Source organism: Papaver somniferum, chromosome 6, assembly GCF_003573695.1.
Source record: "Papaver somniferum cultivar HN1 chromosome 6, ASM357369v1, whole genome shotgun sequence".
Taxonomy (NCBI): Eukaryota; Viridiplantae; Streptophyta; class Magnoliopsida; order Ranunculales; family Papaveraceae; genus Papaver; species Papaver somniferum.
In genome coordinates, this window is record NC_039363.1 from 20,075,954 (window position 1) to 20,102,289 (window position 26,336).

Genomic DNA, 26,336 nt, shown 5'->3' on the forward strand with positions numbered 1-26,336 from the left:
GTAATGACAAAAAAAAGCAAGATTCACAAAAATGACTTGTTATGTAATTAGAAGCTTCTATGATTATCTTCAAATCTTCAATCAGATCCTTTCATTTCTTAGCCGTCTGAATCAACTGAATGCTGTCGATCGAGCAAAATTACTCGCAGTATGGCTGCTTCTATTTCATATATATCAGGAAGTAGTGACATGGAAGATATCCTGGTCATGCGGTTGACGAACCAACAACCTTAAAGTCGTTCTCTAACCTCCAGATCATCGCACCAACGCTGTTTTTTTTATGTTAATTGTACATATTTTGGATTTACTCATATTTACATTGGATTTATTCGTATTTACATTATTGCATTCATTAGTTATTAAAGTTAATCAAATCCTAATTTAGATTTACATAACCTTTACGAATTATTTATTTTTTTGTACATGAAATTTATACTAGCATATATTTATAATATAGTGTACGCTTCCTAGGATTTTTAGTATTTGGTTGTGTCCGCATCCGCGTCGTGTCGTGTCCGCCTCAACGCGTCTGAGTCCATGCAACCCAGTTTCTTAGCTTTGGGTTGACATTCTCTAGGTGAATATCTATAACTTGTAATTCACCTAAAGCATGTCAACCCATCCTAGCCAGCTATTACTTAATCAATTGACTTTAATATATTCAATAAATCTGTTAAGTGGGTGTCACAATGTTCTTACACTGAGTACCTGTGTTGCTCAAATTTAAAGAAGACCAGGCAGCTGATAAGCTTGCCAAAGCATCCAGAATTAGTATCAAGTATCAAATTTTATGGAAATCTCATCCAAATCTTTAAGTTAATGTCCCTGGTCGTGATCAAATGTAAGAGTCTTTGTACCTCGTTTCCTTCTTTCAGTTGAATGTTTCCTTCTGTTTGCTTAGCGAAAAAAATTCACATTTTTACAATGTACGCAAAAATTCTAAAAAAGATGATTTTCTCAGTTCGCAATCGATGAGCATGAACCGAGGGGAAGAGTTACATCCTACAATGAATATCAACATATATGACATTTCAGGTAATATTGATTATGTGAAGGACTGGGTAATTTCATGGTTTACAAGTACTGGCAATGATGATTCTGTTTTATGTTTAGATGATTCTCATTATGTGACTAGAATCATGTGTACCATGTGGTACATATGGAAGGATAGGTGTTCTCTTGTGTTCCAGGGTATTAAACCTAATGTGCAGACTTCTAGTGCTAGAGTTTCTAATCTTATACAACAATGTAATAACTACATTGATACCAATACTAGAGGCAGTAATAACTTGCAGGTTCAGGTTTGGGTTCCACCTGAAAAGAAATTTATCAAAATAAACATTGATGGTCCATATATTCCAGCAATTAAAAAAAGGTAGTATTGGACTAATAATTAGTAATATTGCAGGTCACTGCTTAGGAGCTAAAGGTTACATATTTGAAGAGGAGGTGGATGAAGATTATGGAGCTGAACATTTTGAGTGTAAAGCTTTGGAATTGGCAGTTAACTGGATGGTGGATTTGCAGATAGATAGAGTTATTTTCGAGATGGATTGTGATAATGTGATTCGTTCTGTCATGGATCAACAGTCACAGGTTCATTGGTTCAACTCAAGTATTATTAAGAGAGTTAAGGCTAAAAGTAATAGTAGTAGTAAACTCTGGTTCTTTAAGTCTATCTATAGATTAGGCAATAATGTAACTCACTCTTTAGGTCGTAAAGCAAGAGATGAGAATCAAGATTTTTGTTTTACGTCAAGTTTTCCTGATTCCTTTACCAAACTGTTGAACGATGATTTTAACTGCATTGCAGTCTAAGTAATAAAATTTCTTTAGTATCAAAAAAAAATGTGCAGTTCCCAAACTTATTTTTAAATTATGTTTTGCGCACCATATTTATCCTGTCTTGATTGGGGTATACCAAATGTGACAAAATAAGGTCATTTTGAAGTAAAATAGAAAGCCCCTTAACCATATATTTCCAAAATGGCTAAATTGCCCCCACAATGATTAACACTAATTTAATTGAAATGATTAGATTAGTTAAATTAGTTAGATTAGTTAAATTAGTTAGATTAGTTAGTTGATTTATAAGTTGGGTTTTAGAAATAATTGAGATAGAGAATTAAAATGAAGTAGTAGAGGAAGTTTTTTTGGGAGAAAAGTTAGGGTTTTTGAGAAATTTGTGATATGAGTGATACGAGTGATATGAGTGATTCTAATCCTAATTTTGAAGTTGGGGAGTCTTCTAACACTAGTGGAAAAGAGGTTTTTTTAGACATAATGTAACGACACAAAAACCTAATGTCTCAAAACCACCATACTCCGAACGCGTCGTTGTCTAAAGTCAAGTCGTCGTTATAGTTTGACTTTCGTTGACTTCTACAACGACATAGATGGTTTTATTGCGGAATAAAGTCAAAGTCATGATAGTGGTTTGACTTTATTTACTTTTACAACGACGCAGTGTTAGTTTCGTTCCACTGCTAGATACATTTTTGGCGCGAAGATTCTCGCCACTTTGTGTCGTTATATATAACTTGTTTGTTGGAACGGCTGAGATGAAACAAGTGTCGTTAGTATCGAGTAATATGTAATTTTTATGTTTTCTTCATCTCCTTATCTAGTCGTGGTCGCCCTCAGTACTCTCTCACCCCAAACCCCTCAGTACTCTCCCACCCAAATCCCCCACTCCATCTCTCATGCCAAACCCCAAATCAGAGAAAAAAATCACACTATTGAACCATTTTCTTTGATACCAGCCATTCTCAAAACCAGATTCAATCTTGATTTTGTCCAAGGTAAAGTTATGATTTGTAATTTTAAAGTTAGGGTTTGCAAAAAAATAATCCCCTTTTCTGTTCTCTTTTCTTGTTCTTGTGGTTTAATTGTTGGTTTTAATTATCGTTTGTTTGTGTTTGTTGACAGGGTTTTATTTTATTTCTACAAGATCTTGAGGTAAAATCACTTTATTATGAAAATTATATATTTTATAGTTTCTAATTGTTTTTTGTGATTGGGTATGAAGAGCATGTTAAATAACTCTAGGATTTGTTATTGCTTTGTATTGTATGATCAGTAACATGTTTAGGGTTTTTATTATTCAATTTATATCGTTATTTGTATGATTAACATCTCGATATGTCTTCAAATATTATCAATGAAGTAAAATCTGAAATTTTCAAAAATTACATGGCTTTATATGTTCTGGTTTATGATTTCTATTTGATTTATCATGTTTAGGGTGGTTTTTTATGCAATTTATATCATGATTTGTATGATTAATATCCAAGTATGTTTTCAGATGATCTTAATGATGAAAAATCTGAACTTTTTACTGAAATGGTATGATTTCTTTTTGATTTGAGATGACTATGGTGAGACTTAGTAGCGGAAGTCACAGCCGATCTCATCCTACAACTAGTAGGTCAACTGCAAGTGACTGGCCTACTCCCTTGCTCAATGCTTCTGCAAGTCCAGGTTCTAAGAGTGAACATTTGTCTTCATCTAATGGTGAGCACTCTCCAAATGATGATCACAGTAATGAACCAGTGGGAAGTGTACATACTGAGGATCAGTGGCATGAGGCATTCCAACAGTCTGTCAATGAAACTCAAAGTTCTCAACAAAGCAGGAATGGTAATAACATAGTCGTGTCTTTTAATTTCCTTCTTTTGTAGTGATGGTAATAACATAGATATATTGTTGGCAAGTGGTAGTTGCAGTATTAGCTATTCATACTATCGTGTTTATCTGGTGTGATATGAATTATGTGTTGTGCTGAATTAGTTGACACCCAAGTACTGTGTACATGTTGTGTACCATACGGAAAGTAGTGCATTTATTTATCGTCAACTAGATATTCATTTGTTGATTCTCAGTACTAGTAATTCTAGTAGGAGTGCAGTGCAAAAATATTTGCATCTGCCTTAAATGTCTTGCAATAGGGCTCAGTAAGTGAAGGAAGCTCTACCTATAAAGTTTTCGTTTTGTTGGGAACCATAGTTGGCAGTAATTAACACCAAAAGCTAGTATCCATCTTTAATTGTGGATTTTGTCTGGAGTTTTGGACTGTATGATTCCCTAGAGATTTCATAGATTGTTTCAAGACCTGATTCTTGTAAGCATTTTAGGTTGTTGTCACCGTATCTCATCTTTATAGACTGTTGCATTACAAAGATTGCGTTTTCATATGCGTCACAGTCTCTTGTAATCAAGTGTGCATGTGTTTTTTTTCTTAAATGGTTGAACTGATGATTAAAGGTAGTATGTTTTAAGTCATTAACATAGGTTCCATCTGGTATTAGCTATGGCGTTTAAGGAAAATGGATATTAAACTTTCATATAAGTTGAGAAGAAAGGTGAATTCCCTTATTTTGTTTTTAATGCCACAAATACGTTTTTCATTTCCTATAAGTCTGGGAATGCTAACGTTTTGGTTAAACTTTGCTGCGTATAAATTAAGAATTTCTATTGATTGTAACATCTAATGTTATTGAACAATTGTACTGATGGGTGAGATTCTACTCGTAAACTAGCTGAGATTTTTCCTTAACTTTACAGATTACGGTCATTTGAACAATTGTATAAGATCTCAATGTCGTGAACATGAAATAAAGCCAGTTACTCATTCTTGGAATCTTTAGAGAAGAAATTTTGTGTTTGAGCAAGTATGCACTAGAATAGTTCAGCATAACTGTAGTTTATATGTTGCACATGTTTATGGTTATGGTTGTGGCATCGGTTCATATGTTGTGATAGGGCTTTAGAATAATGGGGTTTTGCATAAAAATGAACACAATATCATGAAGCTGTTTGGGGGGGTTATGGTTATGGAAAGGAGTCAAGGTGGCAGTAATTTGGAGGGTTATGAAAAAACTACCTTGAACTCGTTTACTTGATAATTAAGGGTTTATTATGATTGCTTTTGTTGGGTTAGTCTTTTGTAATGTTGTTCACACCATTGAATAGCTACACAAAGTTATCATCTTATACGAAAACTGACCATTCTGCTATTTGCTACATACAATTATTGGATTTTGAAATGCGTAGTTAAGAAATCTATATAGCTAGCATAAGTGTGTAACATAGAGCATAGAGCTTATAGTAGCGAGTTATAAATAGGGAAGGGTATACAGGGTGTTGCGACAAAATTGCTGCATTGAGTATTCTCTTCTTATGCTTCATGGTTTACATAGATGCAAATTGAATGCCTTTTTTTTCTTCTTTTCTTTTCTGGTAATAAGATGTTGTTTTCCTGGATCCTAGATAATGTTGATCAGTGCGAGTTTCTTAGAAGTTTCCTTTACAGAATGCTCGATATTTAGACGTAGTCATTGATGGGATTTGAAACTCAAGTAGCTTGTATTTATGAGTTAGTGAATTTCTTGCTCGATATTTAGTCGTAATGCCCGTCTCCTTCTTTATTTGTTCATCTCCATATTGATGTTAGGAATGAAGTCACTATGTAAATGTCGTTGTCTTGATGATGGGTATATCAGACCACCTCCGTGTATATTATATTTGAAGTCATGTAAACCTAGCATATAAGGTCTGACTTACTCTTCTTGTGAATGTAGTTTGATACCTTCATGGATGCCGGCACTCTGTTCCCGATGGTATCATGAGGCTAACTGATGTCATGGTTGATGGTAAGATCGTTGCTCCTGCTGGATGTAGAAATGGTTGAAAGAGTTGTGCGTCTACAGTTCTGCTCTCACACAAGCTAGTGCCAAGATCCCAATGACTGAAATTGTTGTTCAAATTCTCAGGACTTGTATCACTTAAGAAACCTTAATAATTAGAAGTTTTTTGTAATGATTTTGGACTAAATTTAGGGTTATTTTGTTTTTGGTACTCAGGTTTTGTCCAACTTTTGAGTTTGGTCTAACATTTGTTCAACTTGGTGTTTGGTACTTGGAAATCACGTTGACCCGGTTTGACCATCTTATATGTTGACTTATGTTAACAATTTATTTAAAAGATTTATATAAAATGGAATTATTAAATAAATTTACTATTACACCCTTATTCATTCATCAACCCTAATTCTTTCAAAATAAAGAAATCCCAATTCTTCTTCTCCTAACTCTTCACCGCTGAACCACCATCACTTTCTTTCTCTCTAACCAGAGAAACACTGTCACGATCGCTTTCTCACTTTCTTCGTTTATTTTTCCTTGCCAACCCCTTTTCTATTCTTTCTACAAGAAATCAACGTGGTTTGAATTGATGTTGTTAGATAAGCTGGGAAGAAATAATAAGCTTGGGTTGAGTCTGCTGGTGAAGAATTTGAAGCCAAAAAGAAGAAGATTGAGTTAAATGAAGTCAGGGATTGATTTGAAGAAGAAATGAAACAGCTAGATGGGAGTCTGTTGAAATTGCGAAGAATGAGTTTTGTTTGGATTTGATTTTGAACCGAAAAAGAAGATGTTGTTTTTAAGAATGGAAATTAGGGTTTGACAATGGCTAAATTCAATGAAGAATTAGGGCTTGTGGTTGTTCAATTCAGGGTTTCAATTGAAGAATTTACAGAGAACTAGTTAAAGAAGAAGATGGGTATTGGCTGCTGCTGTTATATGGAAGAGAATTAAGATGAAGTTCATTGTGCAGTAGTGCAATACAAGCCAATTAAGATGGGTATTCCATTTTAAGACAGAATTGAGTCAGACTGATATGTTTGATCCTCGTTTATAGGCTAAAATTTTGAATTTTGTGGATGTTTCTTATGGTGGTGAAAATGGGTTCAATTAGGCGATTGAACTATCTTCAGAAATTCTTGCCAGTGTGAAGTTTTTCCAAGAGAAGCGGTTGATTGGGAAGTACTTTGAGGACATGTATTGCTTCGTTTTTAGCTTCATCACCTCAATCATTATCAATAAAGTTTGCTCATGTTGATTGTGATAGTGGGAGATGTAGATTAAAGAATGATCAGAGTCCTTGAAGAATCAGGAGAAGTGGGTTTGTGTTGGAATCCAAATTGACAGCACAGACAAGAAGTATGAAGCGAATCGATTGATTTTTTTGGGAGAAGTCATTAACGGAATGGTTGTTGCGATGATTCTTGGGCAACAAATGCGATTGATATTTTTTGGTCTAGCCATTATCCTACTGCTCATAATCGTTAGGTAAGACTTTATTTCTCAGATTGATTTAAACGGGGATTTTGGGGTTTTAATTTGAGCATCAATTTACTGAAGTGTAAAGTGTTGCTGTGGATTTGGGTTGTTTTTCAAAGTACAATGGGTTTGGTGGAGGTGACGGATGGTGACAGAAATCAAGAGACGGACATTTCCAAACATAATATTTTTCGTCAATATTTGTAAAGTGGAAGGATATTACAGTAAACTTGTATATTAATTAAATTTTATATAATATTTTTAATAATTACTAAACATAAGTCAAAAGTTAACCGAGTCAATGCGGGTCAACGTCTTTTCCAAGTACCAAACACCAAGCTGGACAAATGTTAGACCAAACTCAAAAATTGGACAAAACTTGAGTACCAAAAACAAAATAACCCCTAAATTTATGAGTACAATTCAATGTAATCGAGTTGTCATTTGGTATTAGACGAATCAGGTTCTATATAGAATTTGAATTTGAAATCGAGAATTTGAATTTCACTTGAATTTGAGAACTTGAGTAATTGTCATTTGAATTTGAGTTTGAATTTGAATTTTCATTTATTTCATTTGAATTTGAATTTGAATTGTCATTTGAATTTCAGTTTAATTTGAGTTTCATTTTAGTAGAATTTAAATTTGAATCAGATTTATTTCAGCCCAGTAAGAGTAACTGGAGCCAGCTAGCCAGATCTGACTAATTTTTTTATATTAAAAAAAAATCAAATCTACGACGATATGCAGGTGTCGTGCGTAGAGGCACTCAGAAAGCATCGTAATTCAGGGGCACTCAGAAAGTGTCGTTCAAGAAAAAAACATCGAATCTATGGCACTTTCAGCAGCACTCGGAAAGTGCCGTTTAACTCGTTAAAATGACACTACCTGACTATCTTAAATCGGCTGTTTTCCATTAGTATAATTTCCTCCCTACAGATGAGTACTTGTATGATGATCTACCAAATCATGATCAAATGAATTATTTGCATGATCCTCACTTTTATTTTCTTCAAACTCAAGATAGATATGTAAGTGATGAATGTGTTGAGACAAATGAAGAATCTATTGAACCATTACAAGAAAATGGAGCTGAAAATAATCAAGTACAAAGCTTACATGGTGAAGATTGTGATTTTTCCATGCAAAAATATGGATTTTATATTTTTTTTCCACTTTTTCTTCCCAGTATCTACAAGGTCGACGATTGTCGACCTTGCCGACCACAATCGCCGGCATTCTTTCTCTTGAAGAAACTGCCGACTTTTCATGAGCAGTAATCTAGCCGGTAAGGTCTAAAATTTGAACCTTGCCGACTATTAGTTTTTTTTTTGCAGCACAGGAGACGTATTTGAAACATGCTTTAGCCGACATTTTTTTTTGAAACCTCGACCCTGCCGACTGTAGTTTGGTCGGCAATGTAATATTCTTATACCAAGCCGGTTATTATTTGGTCGGTATGGTTTTACATATCGACCCTGCCGACTATTGTCGTACATATCAACCAAGTTGTGAATTTTTGTAGATTGCATTGGTACTGATGACGGATCAGCCTCAAGATCACAGTGTTAGGGGTCCCGATAGTTCCACACATTATGCTAATGATTTGGAATGGGAGGAAAAAAGCGACGCGGTCAATTGGATTGTTGAGAAAGAAAAAGTGAAGATGTGCGTTCTAGTGAAAAACACCCAACAAAAAGGTACGCGATTTGAAATGGTATGCGAGTGTAATGGGTCGCCGGACGCAAGTCACAAGAGAAAGGGTTATGTGTATGATAAGAAGACGACTAGGGTGTACAAGACGAAGTCAAAGAAGTGTGGATACCCATTCAAGATTATTTTTTGGAGGAACGAACACACTAATCACATGTGGCTAATGAGTATAGTTGATGTTGGTTGGCATAACCATAAAGATCCGGAAAGTCTTGTTGGGCACTTCCAAGTTGCCAAGTTGAAACCGCACGAGTTCGAACAAGTAATAACAAGTTAGGTAATTAAACCAAGCAAGATCCTTAATAAGTTCAAGAGGGATGACAAAAATAACCTTTTTTCATTGTCTACAATTTATGCGTCCAAAGAAACTATCAAAAAAATTGAATGGGATGGAAGAAAGGTAATGGAAGAATCACAATGGTTGGCACACAAATACAACTACACGGTGAGACACCATGAGTCATCGGAGGGGAAGGTGGATCGTATTTGTCTTGCGTCTCCCGATATGATTCAATTGGCAAGGTGATTCTACCAAGTGTTGTTCATGGATTGTACTTATAAGACAAATAGGTACAACATGCCTTTGTTGAACATTGTAGGACAAACCTCGGACAAGCAGTCGTTCACGGTGGCATGGTGTTTTATGGATCCGGAGAAGGATGAGAGCTATATCTGGGCATTGGAAACTTTGAAGCTTCTCTACCACGAAGACAAGACTCTCGGGGTTGTAGTGACCGACAGTAAGCAAGCAATAATGAATGTCATGTGGATAGTTTTTCCCGACTCACAAAATTTGCTTTGCACATGGCACATATAATGCAATCTGGACTAGTCCCGGGGTTTTTCTGCATTTGCGGTTTCCTCGTTAACAAAATATTGTTGTGTCTCTTACTTTTCTATTTCCGCAATTATAATTGTTTTATTATAATTAGAAGTAAAATACACAAACGTTAATTCATATTTTACTTGATAAGTAATCCTATAGTGTTTGCTTAAGTCCGAACCTATTATCAAGTAAACATAATTCGTTGTTGTATTGTCTCGATCTCGTATCCATAGACGATCACACGAAATGTAAACCGATTTTTTGTATTGTATCGACTCAGTCCATAAACAATCACTTCCGTAGAAAGGACTTATAGGTGGAAAAGTTTTAGATTGAGGTATATTTGGGTACCCTCGTCTTTTCAGCAAAAATTTTAGGCAGTGCATAAATAGTAATAATTATTAGCATAACGTAATCTTTAATTATCTAGTTATAGGTGTGATTTTCTAGTAATTTTCTGTTGTTTCTTCTGGTATTAATTTTGATGATTAATTTTAAAACAGACACAATTGTATACATGATTCAAATTCATTTGCATGTTGGAATTATTTTCGCATTTGAGTCATAATGTCCCATGTCACAAGTTGATAAATGAGAATGTAACTAATAACATATACAACATGACATGTATGATAATATCAGAAAATTTGTACGTGTTGGTGATGTTTTTTTATTCTGAAAAGAAATGACAAATTTTATAAAAACATGACTTATTGTCACAAGAACGATGACAATAAGTAACAAAGTTACATGGATGTGTTTGTAACAACATCACGATTACAAATCAAAGTAGATAAAAGAATATCCCTGAAAATATCTAAATTTATAGCCCGGTTGAATAAAAAACACTTGGCTACAGTGATGATTTTGCTTAACAGTCCTGGTACTGTTATTATATAACGTGTCATTTCTTTTCCAAACTCCACCAATTTGTCCCAGAACCTTTACATCGAAAGCATGGACTTGACTTATGCAACATTTTTTGCAACTGTAAGCTGTGGAAGCTGAAGGCTAAAGCCCCGGTTAGCCCTCTCATAGATCTGTCAGTAGCCACAATAAGTAGAATGGTGTAAATAGTCCAGGCGATTCTAGCATGGGTGCTACAATTGGTATCTTCTTATTGATCATCATTCGACATCTGAAATATAAATAATAATTAAAAAAAAAACAATCAGATCATAATAATTTACGCCGCCACCACTATCACAACCACCACCACCACAACCCACCCCATCATGTTTTCCTCTCTTTAAAATAGTTATAACTACTTGTGTTACTACTCAAGTACTTCCTTGACAATCTCGTTAGCTTAGATTTATTCCGGTGATAATTTGGAATTTCCAACTTGGTATATTCTTCTTCAGTTTGTCACCTGCACCGGCTATATATATATATATATATATATATATATATATATATATGGTGGTATATAAAGGACAAGTTTTTATATTAAAAGTAAACATCCTCAAAATTTAATAATTTATATATTTATACCTCATGTATCACGTGCATTACATTTTTATATATAATAAATTTCTATAATGAAGCATGTTGATAGTTTTTAAACTATCAAAGCATAATCCATTTGGACAGTATGAATATGTATAAGTGAAGTTCTCCCACAAAATAGGTTGTAGTTTGTACAATAGGATAAAATCTAGAAATCTCCTGCCTATCAATTTTGAAATAGCATCATGTTTTATCCAGATTTGTCACTATTAACCCTAATCGTGCCCTCAATTGTAATATAAAAGCATCACAGATGGCAATGTTTCATCCTTCCATGGGGTGCAACAAAATTATGTAGATAAAACTTCCATTCACTGGAGATTAAATTAACTTCTAATAAGGTGATAAGTAAAATCATTAACCACTTTGTACAAAAATAATTAATATAATCAATATAGTGATATACTTTAAATATCATATAATTGTTAAAATACATATTAATCATTACTTATAATTAGTGGAGCCCAAAATACCAATGTCGTTATGCATCAAGTTTCTTCAAATCGATTCATCCAAAAATCCACATTCGTAAACTGATATGCATAAATCATAATACATTAGCTATTTAGTATTTTTTTTAAAAAAAATCGTACTTTTATTGTGATATCGAATCATTCTAGGAGAAAATTAAATCCTGGTGTAACCAATAAAAACATTCATGTTGTTCTCAATTGAATTGGATATAAAAAAACTCCATGGAGTAATTGGAATTAAGCTTTATGTTTAAATAACCATTAAAGATTTGAATTGACTTTTGGATTTTTGTTTTACAACCAATCAATCAATATTACCAATGGAATTGTACAATTGCTAGCTGTTTGAACTGAAATATACCATTGAAAGCTATGGCTTGATGTTTATCCTATTATGGTTTGCAATATTGAGTAGTAGGAACAGTTAATAAAGTTGATATGGGTTTCTTTCCTTTTTTGTTTCTCGTCGATCTCAATCTCTCTCATGGTTTCTTTAATTTGTTAAAATAAATTGTTTTGTTGCTAAAGAACTTGGCAACGCTGGACCTAAGATCTTATTTGATTCCTAATCTGAGTTGATTTCCATTTTTAATTTTAGTAATTATAAATATTTTAATTATGGAGTCTTAATTCATTTTCAGTAGAAATGATATTTGGTTAATTCTGATGGATTTGTTCTTTGTGTATTTTTGACGAATACGTTGCGGATATTACTTTGTTTTAGGAATCGGTGTTGTGTATGAAACCAACATCATCATATTTGAAAAATGGAGGAACAATTGAAATTCCATATCCTCTAAAATCACTTGACCATGAAGTGGAATTATGGGTTGTTATTGAATGAAAAATGAGAGATATTTCTGAAGTAGCTGTCATGAATTATGTTGGAGGTAACTCATTTGCTCATTTCTTTATCTTGAATGTGTATATTTGATGCAATATCACAAATCGTATTGTCAATTTTTTTATGATGCTTATTCAAGATCACAATTTCTTGAATTTGTTTTTTTTTTGTCCTTATTCGATTACAAAAATTAGACCTAACTCGTTACACTTTTATCATTCAGGTATTCATTTAATTTAATAATCTTATCTTATGCTTTTGATTATTTTGTTTGACCAATGATTTGTTTGTTTGTGTTTGATTTATATTTAGTAAATTTCTCTACTAAACCAAGCTAAATCTCCTAACCTTAATCGCATCTCTTAAAACCAATACTAACTCCGCCTGCTCCTGGTATTTTTACATGCTGGTAATAACGGTGTTGTATTTCTCTAATCCCACAGTTTAGACGATAAAGATGGAGATCGGTGTATGTACTGCATCTTCATTATGTACAATAAATAATATTATACTGGTAGCAGTGTTCCAAATATACCACGCAGTTTAGTTGGTACCAACGGAATATGTACTTTTGTATCTTAGAGTGTGCGAGGTAAGAAATTTAACTGTTTCCAAGGTTAGTAGTTTAACTATCTGGATTTGATCAGTTGGATAGAATCGAAAACCAGAAGATACCGTCACATTATTTTTATTATCATCTCTCAGGTTTTGCATTTCTTACCTATCCGAAGCACAATATGAGGAAATAAAAGATAAAAATTTGTATACAATTTTTTGGCAAGTGCAGTGTGTGTATATATGTGGGAGTGATGGGGATTTTAGTGTGCATGTATGGTCAATATTTATGGGGGAAGTATATGTAAAGAGATATTATAGAGAGTAAGAATTGAATTTGAGCTGAGTTGATTGTATAGTTCCTTATATTTACTATGCCTTCTGTAAATACTTTAGACTAACATGAAATGTTTAATGTACGTTTCCGGTTTGCGATATCATTTAATGACCATCCCATCTCAATCATTTTTGTGGCATTATACGGTGAAGTACAAAATGTTGTGCATCAACGCCCATCAAACCTGGCCATGATACAAGAGGTACGAAACCTATGCATAATTTTATTTTGTAAACAAACTAGAGATAACCCGTGCCATAATGACATTGCTTTAATTTAACGGATGGATTTTTTCTCCAGCGTTCCGAGAGAGTTTTATGTATTCCTTCGAGCCAAAATAATGTTCATACACACATAATAAAATTAACCATATGCATTATCAAAATATAACAACCAAATTATTTAAGTAATATATAATTTACATATGTATACCACTTTCCATAATTTACATATGTAATAAATAATTATCTTATTATCGTGTCTGTAACCGTAATATATACAGAATACATATTTTTTCTGTTTGCTTTAACATTAAATATATTAATTAATATATTGAGTTATGTTATCCATTAATAATATTTTGAGTTATGTGATCCATTAGTTGAAGGTCAATAAATTTAGGTTCATAATGAAAGGAATTACAAACACCACGATCGTCAGATGTCTACTGCTAGGATGAGACTGGATGGTTGGATCATCACTTTGTCTCTAAAAATGTTATCCGGCCGTCGGTGCTCAAAAACCCATTATGTTTTGTATTATAGATTTTACAGCAATATGGTAGTATATTACTCAATCAAGTTTTTTTTTTTTTTTTTAGATATTAGGGATGGAAAGGGCATGTTTGTTTCTGCATTGGACAAGTGGATCACTAGATAATGCTTAGGTCCTTAAGGGTATGTTAAGATTTAAACTAATCATGTTTCAGTCACTCTGGATTTCGCTGTAGTTTATGGCTTTATTTGGAGCGTGTTCAATCCATACACGAATGGTTATATAAAGATTCTTAAGATATTGATCCTATTGATTTTGAAAATGTGAGTTTTTCTTAGGTATCGGTTTTTTATTTTAATGTTTTAGTTGTAGATAGATTAGTAATGATTACATAAATAAGTTCATATATCATTGCATGAATTGGTTCCAGTGTTTGAATGAGTATTAATTGCATCTATGTATTGTCTTTTTTATTGTATATTTTTGGGTTTCGGTGTAATGATTTAAGCAACATCCATCATTGTTTCAGAGTACTTAATATACAACATCAGAAAAAGGGGCATGCGTTATAAAGTTATTATAATTTGTGAGCCTTAATAGATAAAAGTCTATGAAGCTCTCTTTTTTCTTCTTCTAATTTTGGTGTTTAATTAATTAGCGTTCTACATACTCAGTTGTTGATTCAAACTGACCATTCACAGGTACATAATGTCCAATTTATTTGAATTTTCAATTTGGTAAAATGGTTTGATATATTGGCCAGATAGATTGAAATGTGAAATGTGGGTCTTGTCAAATCAGTGATTTTGATTGTAGATTCGGTTGATTCAACAAAACGCCCCGTCTACAAGTAGAGGAGTTTGGCTCTCGGCATTCTGTGCTTTTAATAGACAAATATCGGTTAAGGAGTGAAGACTATTAAATAAGTTTACAATAAGTTGTAATTGTTGTGTACTCTTTCATAGACAAATGTTAGGGATGGTTCTGCATTCACTTCAGGGGCAACTTAAGGTTTTGTTAATTCTGTTACTTCTTCATGATTAGTTTTTTTAATATACCTTTCTATAGTGTTAATAATAATTTTTGTTATTTAATATTGATTGACATGAATTGATAGAAAATGCAAAAATAATTGTATCGATACATTGTTACTCATTGATATACCTCTCTTCTTCATCTCTTATATAAAGAGACTGTTACTAATTATATGCATTTTGTTTCTTTTACTGAACAACATACATAACTAAGAGAAATTATATCACACGACACCAAAATAAAAAATCATAAGTGATGGCGAGGCGAAATCGAGCCACACCAGAAAAGAAAAATGCATCGTAACTGGAAGGGGCTAAAGCCCCGTGGCTCCAAATCAAAAATACATGACGGGATGAGGCAAAACGGCATCATACCAAATTAAAAATATGACTAAACGAAATAAATGTCACATACAAATAAATATAGTACTCTTTATTTTTAATGATGGAGATTGAAATGTTACGCACACAGTAGTGGGGTGTACAAAATCAGACTCAACACTACTGTACAAAATCAGACTCATAAGAAGAACCACGGCTGAAATCGGTAAACCTCGTCGATTCTATAGAATTAGTGATCTGGCTTCTAATTTTCTTGGAAGGGATCATCGTATCAGGCTTCTAACTGTAGCCCGGCCTTATTCTTTCCTGAAGCCCGCTTCATCACTCCAAATTTATTTTTTCCTTTCAGAAACAAAACCCCTCTTCTTCCTAAAGCTAAAACCCTTCTCCCCCCTTCCAGTTTTCCTTCTCTGAGTCAGTTCTTCTTCTTCCCTGACCTAATAATCATGGTGGTGATGACGGAGAAGAACGACGCAGCAACCATCCTCTGTAGATTCAACAAGATTGTCTTGAGTTGGGATTATTTCAGTCTCCTCCCAAACCTCAAAGTAAGAAACATTCATTCCCCCCATTTTTTCCCCAAATTTTCAGTTTGTTTTCTTCCTCTTCTTAATTCACTGTGTTTTCTCTTCTTTATTTACAGGATAAGAAAAAGAAGATGAAAATCTCCAAAGAAGATGCGAAAAAATTAGGTTTGAAGAAAGTGAAAAAGAGTTATAAAACTGTTAATGATTATATCAAAACTTTTGAACCCCTTTTGTTTGAAGAAGTTAAAGCTCAAATCATCCAAGGGAAATCTAAAGATGATGATGATGATGGTATTTTTCTTTTTTTACTTGTTTTGATTTTGTTTTGTGGGGGTTTTAGTGATTGAAATTGAATTTTTGGCAGTGGGAGTATCTAAATTTGGATGCATTAGCTCGTATACTGAAGCTGATGGGTTTCACATGCCGATGGTGGTTTTCGAGGCAGAGGAGGATGATCGGATTGCAGAGAATGATCTTCTACTTGTTACTGAACATCAGGTTTGAATTACTAAGAAGAGATTATTTTGGTTTTCTTTTTTTGTTTAATTTGATGGAATGTGATGTTTGAAACTTTGGATGGATATGAAATTTGCTGCAGATTGAGAAAACATTGCCAAAAATGTATGCATTTGCATTCGTATTAAATCGTGAGGGTAGAAACCAGATGAAACTGAGGATGTTTGTGGGTGGAGAATTTGAGGGTATCAATACTGATAAAATCAAACATATTCCACCGCGCATGTCTGAAATGCACAAGTTTTTCGGAAAAGAGCAAGCAAAAAGATCCCTGTGCTTTGTCAAGGTATATATTGTGTAACATAAACGAAGTGTTTTCGCAGTTGTATGTTGAACCCATGTGTGTGAAGTGATCTATTATTGCTAATTGTTCAGAACTTTGGATTTGTATGGACTACTGTGTTGCATTGTAGACCATTTTGTATTTTCATAGAGCAATTTGGAAATGACTTCAGTACCTTACCATCTAGCCCTTGGGAATAGTTAATACTTCCCTCTTATTGCTCACATTGGTGTTCTACTTATAAAGCTTTCATTATGTGATGTCAGCAGCTTTCACTTTAATGGTATGGTCTTCACAACCTTACAAGAACCATTTTAGACATATTTTCTCTGGTCTGAAGCATTGTTCTTCTTTATTGCTCGCTATTTTCACTTCCACTCTGAGGTGCAATCCAGTTAGATGCCCAGGCTAGACTTTGAGTGTATCAAATTGGTTTGCTCTACGGAGCTTAGCTTTAAGGTGTCATGATATTATATTTTTTATTTAATTAAGATTTTGAGATTATGCAACATCTCTTATGTTTAAAATTTTCCACTATTTTTGATGACATGCAACCGCTGTGCAGGTTGCTGGCTTGTCAACTATTATTCGTGAATATGTGGCCTTGATGTCTGTTAAATCTCTTCCTTTTAAAGACTTGATATTGTCAGCTGCTGAAAAAGATGCCACTTCAGAGCATCGTCCGTGGAAAATTCCGAGACCTCTCATGCAATCTCTTGAAAATAATCACAACAGCTCACAATTGGATGCCATACGTGTGAGTCTCGTTCTGAACTTTTTCAACTTCCTGTTCCAGTGGTCTTATTGTAAGATGAAAAAAATATCTGTTTGGTCGCTGATTTTAATGCTTTTTATGGAACATTCTTTCTTCCAATTCAAAGTCAAGTTATCCTCTTTAACTTTTTTTTTCGTTGGATTATATAATTATTTGATAATGAGAGTTGCTTTCTACTGCAGGAGGGTCTTTCACGTAAATCTGTTGTTCTGATCCAGGTTCGATTTTTTGCTTTCAGTAGCTTTCTAAAACACCAATTGATGCAATCATGCAATTCTTTAGCTGTATTTTGGTAACAATCTTTATTTTATAGGAATACCATGTTTAGTTGGTCTAGAAAAAGTAATACTTTCATTTTATGATGTTAATAGAGTAAAAGCTTTTGAAAAGTTACTCAAGTTAAGTCAAACTCCGTGCTTTTTCTTGGTTGATGGTACTAAGGCATATACAGTCCGTCGATATCTTAAAATTGATTACCCCTCACTTGTATTATCACCTAGTAAAGTACAGAGCTTGTTGAGTGTTTCCTCTTATAAAAAAACTGAAGAGGAATACTCAAATAAAAGCCTATCAAACGCCGAATACCGGAAAATTTTAATTTCCTCCCTTTTCTTTATGTCAGGATTCGTATGTGAACCTAGCATTTATTTTTATTGCTATCTCAAGTCTTGAGATTAAATTCTTAAATTACACAATAGTTCACACTTACCGCAGTTTTTATCCTTCAATGCTTTGAATACAGAGCGTTATTGAACTTTAAATTTGTGTTACCTCTCTTTTAAGAAGTAGTGTCCATGGTAGTAACAGTGTGGATGTTAGATGCATATTAAATATTTTTGACTTTCTCTTTTGCTCTGTACTTATATGTTTTTACTTTGGATTCTTTAGGTTCAGTTAGTTTGTATATTGATTTTGAGTGAATGGTTTACAGAACATTTACAGAAATTTTGGTTGCAGTAGTTATACATTATCGTGCTTGTATTACAGTAAAAACTATATTACTATCTACCTGGATGGCATGTAGCTTCTTATCTCAATGTTGTGATTCGATCATACAAGAAACTAATATAACTATTTTATTAACTTGATATAGCATTGATTGTAGAGAAACACTTTTTCCTTTGTTTGTTTACCATGTTGTTCTACTTCTACCATTAGTTACTCGGAAGTTATATGTCCATCATTCAAATTATCATTCTTATTTTCATAGTATGAACGTATTTGCTTCCCATCTCAAAGTAAATGTATGCAAATATTATGCCTCCTTTTAGGGCCCCCCTGGAACAGGAAAAACTCAAACAATCCTTGGACTCCTCAGTGCCGTTCTGCATGCAACTCCTACAACTTTGCAGTCTAAGTAAATCTTACCTCACGGTCTACTTGTGCATTAGTCTTAGATAGTTTATGTTATAATTTTTTGTTTTGGTTCCTTTGTTCATTAATTCTTTTTCTTTCTTTCTTTTTTTTGTGTAGGGGAGAAACGCTTGAGATAATACGTCAGCCTGAAATGTCAATATCTGAAAAGTGTGCATAATTCTTCTACTTTTTTTTTAATTAGTTTCTATTTGCTAGAACTTTTACATGATCTCTGTAGGTTAAATGAGGAAAATTGAAACTCTGGAATTGAAGAGATTGTACTTACAAATTGCCATTCATCTTATATCTTTCTTCGGTGATTTTGTAGGTATGATCACTGGAAGATAGCATCACCATGGTTGTATGGTTGCAACCCCAGAGACCTAATTATGCCCATTGACGGTGATGACGGATTTTATCCAACAAGTGGCAACGATATGGTATGTTCATCCGACTTCACAAATTATGTGCATATGCTGGTCATATGCTTCTATATAACTGTTTGCCTTGGAATCTTATACTTACACTATTGAGCAGAAACCGGAAGTAGTCAATTCGAATCGGAAATATCGTGCACGCGTATTGGTCTGTGCTCCATCCAACTCAGCGCTGGATGAAATTGTTTTGCGGCTACTAAACACAGGTAGAAGTGTATTTTCTTTGGACATGACCAGTTTACTGGTCCTTCATTATATGATTGCCAACTAAATTTGAGGATTCATTTTGTTGAAGAGAAGGCACTGAGTGAATTTTATTACTATCTGCCTATCATGTTTTAGTGCACGCTTAATTTATGAAATTATCATGATTATTCTAGTGACGTGCTGGGTTTCTATGCTTACCTTGTAAAGGTGTGCCCGAGTAGGTTAGTAATGCACTGGTATATAGAAGGAAAAAATATGAGTCGTCAGAATAGCTTTTAGGTCATTTTGCACACACACACACACTGTATTGTAGTAGCTAAAAAAGGTACAGATGCTTGTATTCTATCTTCTTTCAGCAAATTTCAGCAAAAAATGAAGCTTCTTTCACTATAAAGACTTCTTATTGTTTATCACCTCTCTTTTCAGGTATTCGTGATGAAAAAGACCGTCCGTATAACCCAAAAATTGTGCGAATTGGTCTAAAGGCACATCATTCTGTTCAGGCGGTGGCCATGGACTATCTCGTGAGTATCTTAAAGCGTTTGCAAGCCCTTGATTACCATTAGCTTCTGGTTAGACCTAGTTTGTTTAAGTAATTTCTGTTTGCAGGTGAACCAGAAACTTGCTGGGATGAATACAACAGCTGATATCCGGAAGCAGGGATCCGGAGCTGATGATAGAGACAGTATCAGAGCTTCAATTCTTAGTGAAGCAGCCATTGTATGTGATATGTGTTAACATATTATCTGAACCTAGCTTTCAACATGACTCAAATTCTTGAATAATGTTCTTCATGAATTGGCAGGTTTTTTCTACCCTTAGTTACAGTGGTTCCACACTCTTCAGTAAGCTGAATCATGGGTTCGATGTTGTTATTATTGATGAAGCTGCTCAAGCCGTAAGTGCTGTAATATTGTACATTACTCTTGTTCTTTCACAAAAGCATGGGAGTGTGGTATATAATCAAGGGTCTGGATCCTTTAAGGTCTGATCTGGACCCTTAATCACTCACTGTAAGCCTCGAAATTCGAAGGAATTAGGATAATAACATGATTATTTGTAAATGGCTTGATATACCATGGGATCTATGAATCCTTCTTTATCAGCAAATTATGTGAAAGCCTGTTTAGGATCCTAATTTGGTGAATGTGACGCTATAGTGAATTACGGAGTTACCCATGAAGGTAAGCTCAGATAACACAGAAGTTGGATTGACTAACCCAAGTGCTAATAGTTTTTACTCAAAATTTTAGTCCCATTAAATTTTGTTACAAGATCATCTTTCTTCCCATTAATCACAGAAACTTTTGTCATTATTAGGTCGAAGGGGCAACACTTATTCCCTTGGCCAACGGATGCAAACAAGTATTTCTGGTGAGATTTCTACTGATTCTTCTTTCTATTATAGGCTTGTAGACACAATGTATACAAACTTGTATGTTTTGCTCTGTTACTATTATATTGTTGATGCCCTTTGACTACATTTCAAGTTTGTTGCACTCTATCTAGTTGACATGGTCCTAGGAATCTAACTTCATAGCAGCATCAGCCTTCTTAAATTGCAACTTGTTGGTTTTGTAGGTTGGGGATCCTGTTCAGTTACCAGCAACTGTTATATCTACTGTCGCTCAAAAATTTGGGTAAACCACTTTATCAAACTTCAGAGTAGCATCACCCTGTATGTATTTTGTTTATGTGAGATAGGTAGCTTTTATCTAACCTTTTCTGGTTCTCTGTTGAAGATATGGGAGGAGCTTGTTCAGTAGATTCCAGGAGGCTGGCTATCCAGTGCAGATGCTAAAAACCCAATATCGCATGCATCCAGAGGTGAAGTCTGAAAACTATCTGATTCCATTATCTGCTCAAAGAATATTATTTGTGGTGATAAACTTGAAGACAGGATCCATGAACAGGTCTGAGGACCCCCCATGGAGATGATCTCCTGACAAGTCCCAAGAGTCTGTTGGGTGCTTAGTGATATTGAGCAATCCATTTGATTGTAAATTCTTGAACTGCATGATTAGTAAGGATGATCTACATGGTGTTGACAGCTACAAAAGTTGGAGACGATGATCATCTCCATGTAGTCTTTAGAGGCTGTGTGCATTTGTTTACACTTTAGAGAAGCTAATAATTCTCATGTCCAACCCCTAATAATTTAATTTACCTCTTGAGCAGATAAGACACTTCCCTTCAAAAGAATTTTATTCCGAGGCATTAAAGGATGGGGAAGAAGTAAAGGAGCAGACAGTACGGCCATGGCATGATTTCAAGTGCTTTGGGCCATTTTGTTTTTTCGACATTGAAGATGGGATGGAATCGGAATCCGAGGACAGTGATCAATCTAAGGTTAATTTTGATGAAGTTGAATTCGTCCTTCTGATGTACCATAAGTTGGTGAAGAATTATCCGAAGCTAAAATCAAGTTCTCAGCTGGCAATAATAACTCCTTATGCCAAGCAAATGAAGCTCTTCCGAGATCGTTTTCGTGAAACTTTTGGGATGGAATCCAATAAATTTGTGGATATAAACACTGTTGATGGGTTTCAGGTATGTTCAATTTCCAAATAATTTTGATGAAAACTTTATGATTTACCCCTGTATTACTCTTTTAGAACATTTTGAGAAATATGATAAGGTGGTCTCTGTTACAGGGTCGGGAGAAAGATGTCGCGATATTTTCTTGCGTTAGGGCCAACAAAGAAGGCAAAATCGGGTTCTTGGGTGACTTCCGACGAATGAATGTTGGAATCACCAGAGCAAGGTCATCAGTCCTGGTAAGCTATTCCTTCGATTGTGTTTTAAGTTATCATTGTTTCTGGTACATATGCTCCTAGATCCTTCAATGTGTTCTATGTTGTCTTTAGGTTGTGGGTTCTGCATCTACACTGAAGAAGGACGAGCATTGGAACAATCTAGTTGAAAGTGCTCGAGAACGGGGTTGTCTTTTCAAGGTCAGGGTTTGTTATATCGTCTGTTACTATATGCTACTACTTTAATTGCTTATTTGCTTCAAATTCCTCTTAAACAAACCTGTTTGCATAAATATTGTATAATTGTATTGCAGGTTAAGAAACCTTATCCCTCATATTTCAATGATGACAACTTGGAAAGCATGAGAGTGAAAGTGGTTGAATCCCAGTTAGAGCGTATGGAGGGTGATATGAACGATATGGAAAATAACGCAACCATGGACGTTAATCCTATGGTAGAAGATGTTGATCAAGGAAATGTAGATGATGAAGACGGTGGAGATGGAGATGGAGGAGATGGTAATGATGATTAGACTAGTTTTATATTTTTCGACCCAACTTCCCATAGGTTTGGAAAAAAGAAGCCACCAAACCAAATTTTGATGTATATAGTTTGATATATGTAATGATATAGCTTAGTTTGGTGGCTTCGCAAAAAGCAAATGTTGTATTCTCGTCATAATATTTTTCGGTGAATTATCTTTGTATGAGTTAACACAGGGAAAAGAATTTGCTCCATACCCACAAGAGAATTGCATTTTTATTTTTCTCTATATCTGTCTTGTTAGTTTATCGTTTCCAGTTCTACAAAGTTGAAAAGAATCAAATCTGACATTACAAAAGAAGTTCTAAAAAGAGCAAATAGAGCGTACTAATAAATCTAGAGAGGGGTCGGGGTAATACTTTGAGGGGACTTGGTCACTTGGAGCAAACGAGCAACAAGTGAAAGCTGCTAATAAATCTAGAGAGGGGTGGGGGTAATGTTTTGAGGGGACTTGGAGCAAACGAGCAACAAGTGAAAGCTGCCGTGAAAGCCTGGCAATGCAAAATGAGAGGAGACAAGACAAAAGGGTTTGGTTGCTTGATTATCGGAGAGCGATCCATGGTATAATTTTGTAAGAATTTCAAAGTTTTACGAGATCCATTGTCCCCATTCCCTTCTCAATATTCTGACATGGTACTTCAAAGTTCACCATGATTAGACGTGTATCATCAACTATTGATTGACTTTAAGTCTCTCTTCAGTCTTTGGGTGATTCTTGACTCGTGACTCGTGAGCCAAAGCACTTTCTGACTTCCCTCCATTTCTCCGGGTTTTCACCATGATGACCGGAAGAAAGCCATTGACACTGGAGATTACTCCTTGGGCAATCCCTGCCTCGGTTACCTGTTGAGACACTTCTAAAATTAACGTGACAAAAACGTTGCCAAATTAAATACACAGTGTTGCAGAAGTTCTCATATGTAGGCCTGGCTTCCACCATTCAGTTACTTTTTTTTTCTTTCCTCGTCTACTTTTAAGGTACTTTCCAATCGTAATAGATGCGCAAGTAGCTTGTTGTTTACTCTCTATAGTCTGTCTATCCTCTTGTCTTTTAGTCATGAATACTGCAAAACTACGAACACTGAAAGAGTCACTTCCACCATTCAGTTACCTTTATTTATTTATTTTCCTTTTTTTTTTGTCCCTGTCAAGGACTCTAGGGTCTAATGCACGTACCTTGTTGTTTACCTCTCTATAGTCTATGTGACCAGTATTTTTGGCAAATTGATGCATAATTATTCAGGCTCATTGATCTTGCGGGTAGAAGTTGCAAATAGAGTCGTATGAACTATTGCATGGGCTCACTTAATAATAGGAAAAACAATATAAACGTTTTCATACTACATTTTCTTGAACAAGTTTGCTCTTATTAACCAGTTGTTGTTTTTTTGTCTCAGTGGTCCGTAAAATTGTTTGTGCTATTTTTCATTTTTTTCTGTAAGCATCAGTAAAGACAAGCATGCATGTCTTTGTTATATGCAATATAAATATATTTCCCAATGTGCAACTATGTAGCTTTTTGAACCAACTCTATCTATGCCTCTTATATGCCAGTCTTGATGATAAATCTGAAAAGTCCTTCTCACCAACTGCATCACTACCATGCACTTTTTTGTCTTGGTCTGTTATTATCCCTTAACAAGCCATGCACACATATAGTAGTATGACCAAATTTGAAGAATTCTATCTTCTTCATTTTCACTAGTAAATATATAAAGACACGAGAGTTAGGTTGGTTGAGAGAATAATAGAAGATCATATTCTCTAGTTCTCCTTCTCTCCTCTCTCAGTAGTAAGAAACTGGTTTTCTCAAGCATGGAATGTTTTCGAAGATTTTGCAACATGATTCATGGAATGAAGCCGGTTTTGGCAATGGTGCTAGTTCAGATAATATCAACAGGAATGACAATTGCATACAAGTTGGCAATCAATGATGAAATGAACTTGAGGATTCTAATTGCATATCGATCTATCTTTGCAACAATTTTTATCATCCCCATTGCGTTTTTTGTCGAAAAGTGCGTAATTATACTTCTCTTTATGTTCTAAATTTTGTCATTTTTTTCAAATCAAGAATGGATTTTGCATATGGCCAAGAATGAATAAGTTGTATTTTTCTTGCAGGGGTGCCAGGCCAAAGCTTACATGGACCATTCTCTTCCAATCTTTTCTCTGTGCGTTATTCGGGTATGATTTTCCTACATTTTTCTTCATTTCACTTTCTTGTCCCATTGATAAAAAGTTAAGCATCTCTGTGTACTAAATATCTCACATTCTTCAAATATGAGTTACAACAACAATTTTGGTTACTGCTAGTGTTCTTCCGAAGTTTCTTTGCGTTCTTCTGATCATTCACGCGAAATGGACCTAGCTATACGCATGATTAAAATTCGGTTCATGTGCTTAACATTTTTTTTTCCGTATTGTCCTACTGTCCCATGCCTTCAGTTGCAAAATAAGAGGGCATTTTTGCATGACTTTGGTCATTTCATCATCTTGCTGTGGCTTTTCACAAAATTTGCATGTTGTGTTGTTGTTTTTCTTCAGGTTTAGTTTGTCTCAAAATATGTACATAGAAAGTATGCATTTGACATCGGCAACCTTCCCCGCAGCTATGACAAATCTGATTCCCGCAATAACTTTCACAATGGCAGTAATTTTCAGGTAACTTATCTAAGGTTTCATTTAAACTCACTTTGTATACTTTTTAATAATGTTGCTCATTTTATTCTTAATTAATTTTGCAGGCTTGAGAAGTTGCGTTTCCGGTCACTTGAAGGTAGACTGAAGGTTGGAGGGACGGTACTTGGAATTGGAGGAGCGATGTTTTTGACATTCTATAGAGGTTTAGAGCTTCCAATGTGGTCATCCGATATTTTACACATTGAACACGGTTTGGGACGTGTTTCTGGAATAAAACCTCTCGGGGCGATTCTCTCTATTGGAAGTTGCGTGTCTTATTCATTATGGCTCATTATTCAGGTAAGTTTTTTAGCTACTAAATTTCTTTACTTTTCAGTTTCATTGTTGGTATATGTTTTCTCACATTTCTAAGTGCAAATGGTGACAGACGAAACTTAGCCAGAGTTACCCCTGTTACTACTCCAGCACAGCCTTGATAGTTTCTATGGCATCGGTTCAATCCGCTGGCTTCGCCTTATGCACCGTTAGGGACTGGTCAGAATGGAAGCTCGGGTGGAATGTTCGGCTATTTTCAGTGATTTACTCGGTATGTAATGTACTTTATGAATGTATCTTGCTCTTACATTGGATTGAACATACACAACAATGGAGAAATACAAAGATGAAGGCTAGGTTCGAAGATGAAACTTATTTATTTGTTTTCTGATAACTCTTTCTTAATTTATCTTTCTCTCAATCGATTTCTCTTCCTTTCTTTCAATGATTTCTAAGTCCTTATATAGGGAAATTCACCAGTAGAAGACAATCATGATTCAAGTGCAAGATCATAG

General features: G+C 34.7%; 2 protein-coding genes across 2 annotated transcripts; both read left to right on the forward strand.

Moving 5' to 3' along the window:
- Positions 1 to 15,845: 15,845 nt before the first annotated feature.
- On the forward strand, positions 15,846 to 23,092 carry LOC113287136 (probable helicase MAGATAMA 3). The gene is made up of 20 exons (XM_026535814.1): positions 15,846 to 16,013; positions 16,109 to 16,283; positions 16,357 to 16,490; positions 16,591 to 16,794; positions 17,357 to 17,548; positions 17,749 to 17,784; positions 18,838 to 18,923; positions 19,040 to 19,090; positions 19,251 to 19,362; positions 19,460 to 19,565; positions 19,993 to 20,090; positions 20,176 to 20,286; positions 20,372 to 20,464; positions 20,887 to 20,940; positions 21,148 to 21,206; positions 21,309 to 21,393; positions 21,745 to 22,116; positions 22,221 to 22,343; positions 22,434 to 22,520; positions 22,634 to 23,092. The coding sequence occupies exons 1-20, from the start codon at positions 15,912 to 15,914 to the stop codon at positions 22,850 to 22,852; spliced, it is 2,499 nt and encodes an 832-aa protein (XP_026391599.1). The 5' UTR covers positions 15,846 to 15,911; the 3' UTR covers positions 22,853 to 23,092.
- Positions 23,093 to 24,735: 1,643 nt separating this feature from the next.
- On the forward strand, positions 24,736 to 26,336 carry LOC113290611 (WAT1-related protein At1g25270-like). Its single transcript, XM_026540199.1, has 6 exons — positions 24,736 to 24,881; positions 24,988 to 25,050; positions 25,411 to 25,527; positions 25,611 to 25,845; positions 25,934 to 26,092; positions 26,289 to 26,336. The coding sequence occupies exons 1-6, from the start codon at positions 24,736 to 24,738 to the stop codon at positions 26,334 to 26,336; spliced, it is 768 nt and encodes a 255-aa protein (XP_026395984.1).

Coding starts and splice junctions, on each gene's coding strand:
- LOC113287136 (XM_026535814.1), top strand. CDS start 15,912: ATGGTGGTGATGACGGAGAAGAACGACGCAGCAACCATCCTCTGTAGA. Junction 17,549..17,748: donor CACAATTGGATGCCATACGT/GTGAGTCTCGTT, acceptor TTTCTACTGCAG/GAGGGTCTTTCACGTAAATC. Junction 21,207..21,308: donor ACTGTCGCTCAAAAATTTGG/GTAAACCACTTT, acceptor TCTCTGTTGAAG/ATATGGGAGGAGCTTGTTCA.
- LOC113290611 (XM_026540199.1), top strand. CDS start 24,736: ATGGTGCTAGTTCAGATAATATCAACAGGAATGACAATTGCATACAAG. Junction 25,051..25,410: donor TTTCTCTGTGCGTTATTCGG/GTATGATTTTCC, acceptor GTTTTTCTTCAG/GTTTAGTTTGTCTCAAAATA. Junction 26,093..26,288: donor TATTTTCAGTGATTTACTCG/GTATGTAATGTA, acceptor GTCCTTATATAG/GGAAATTCACCAGTAGAAGA.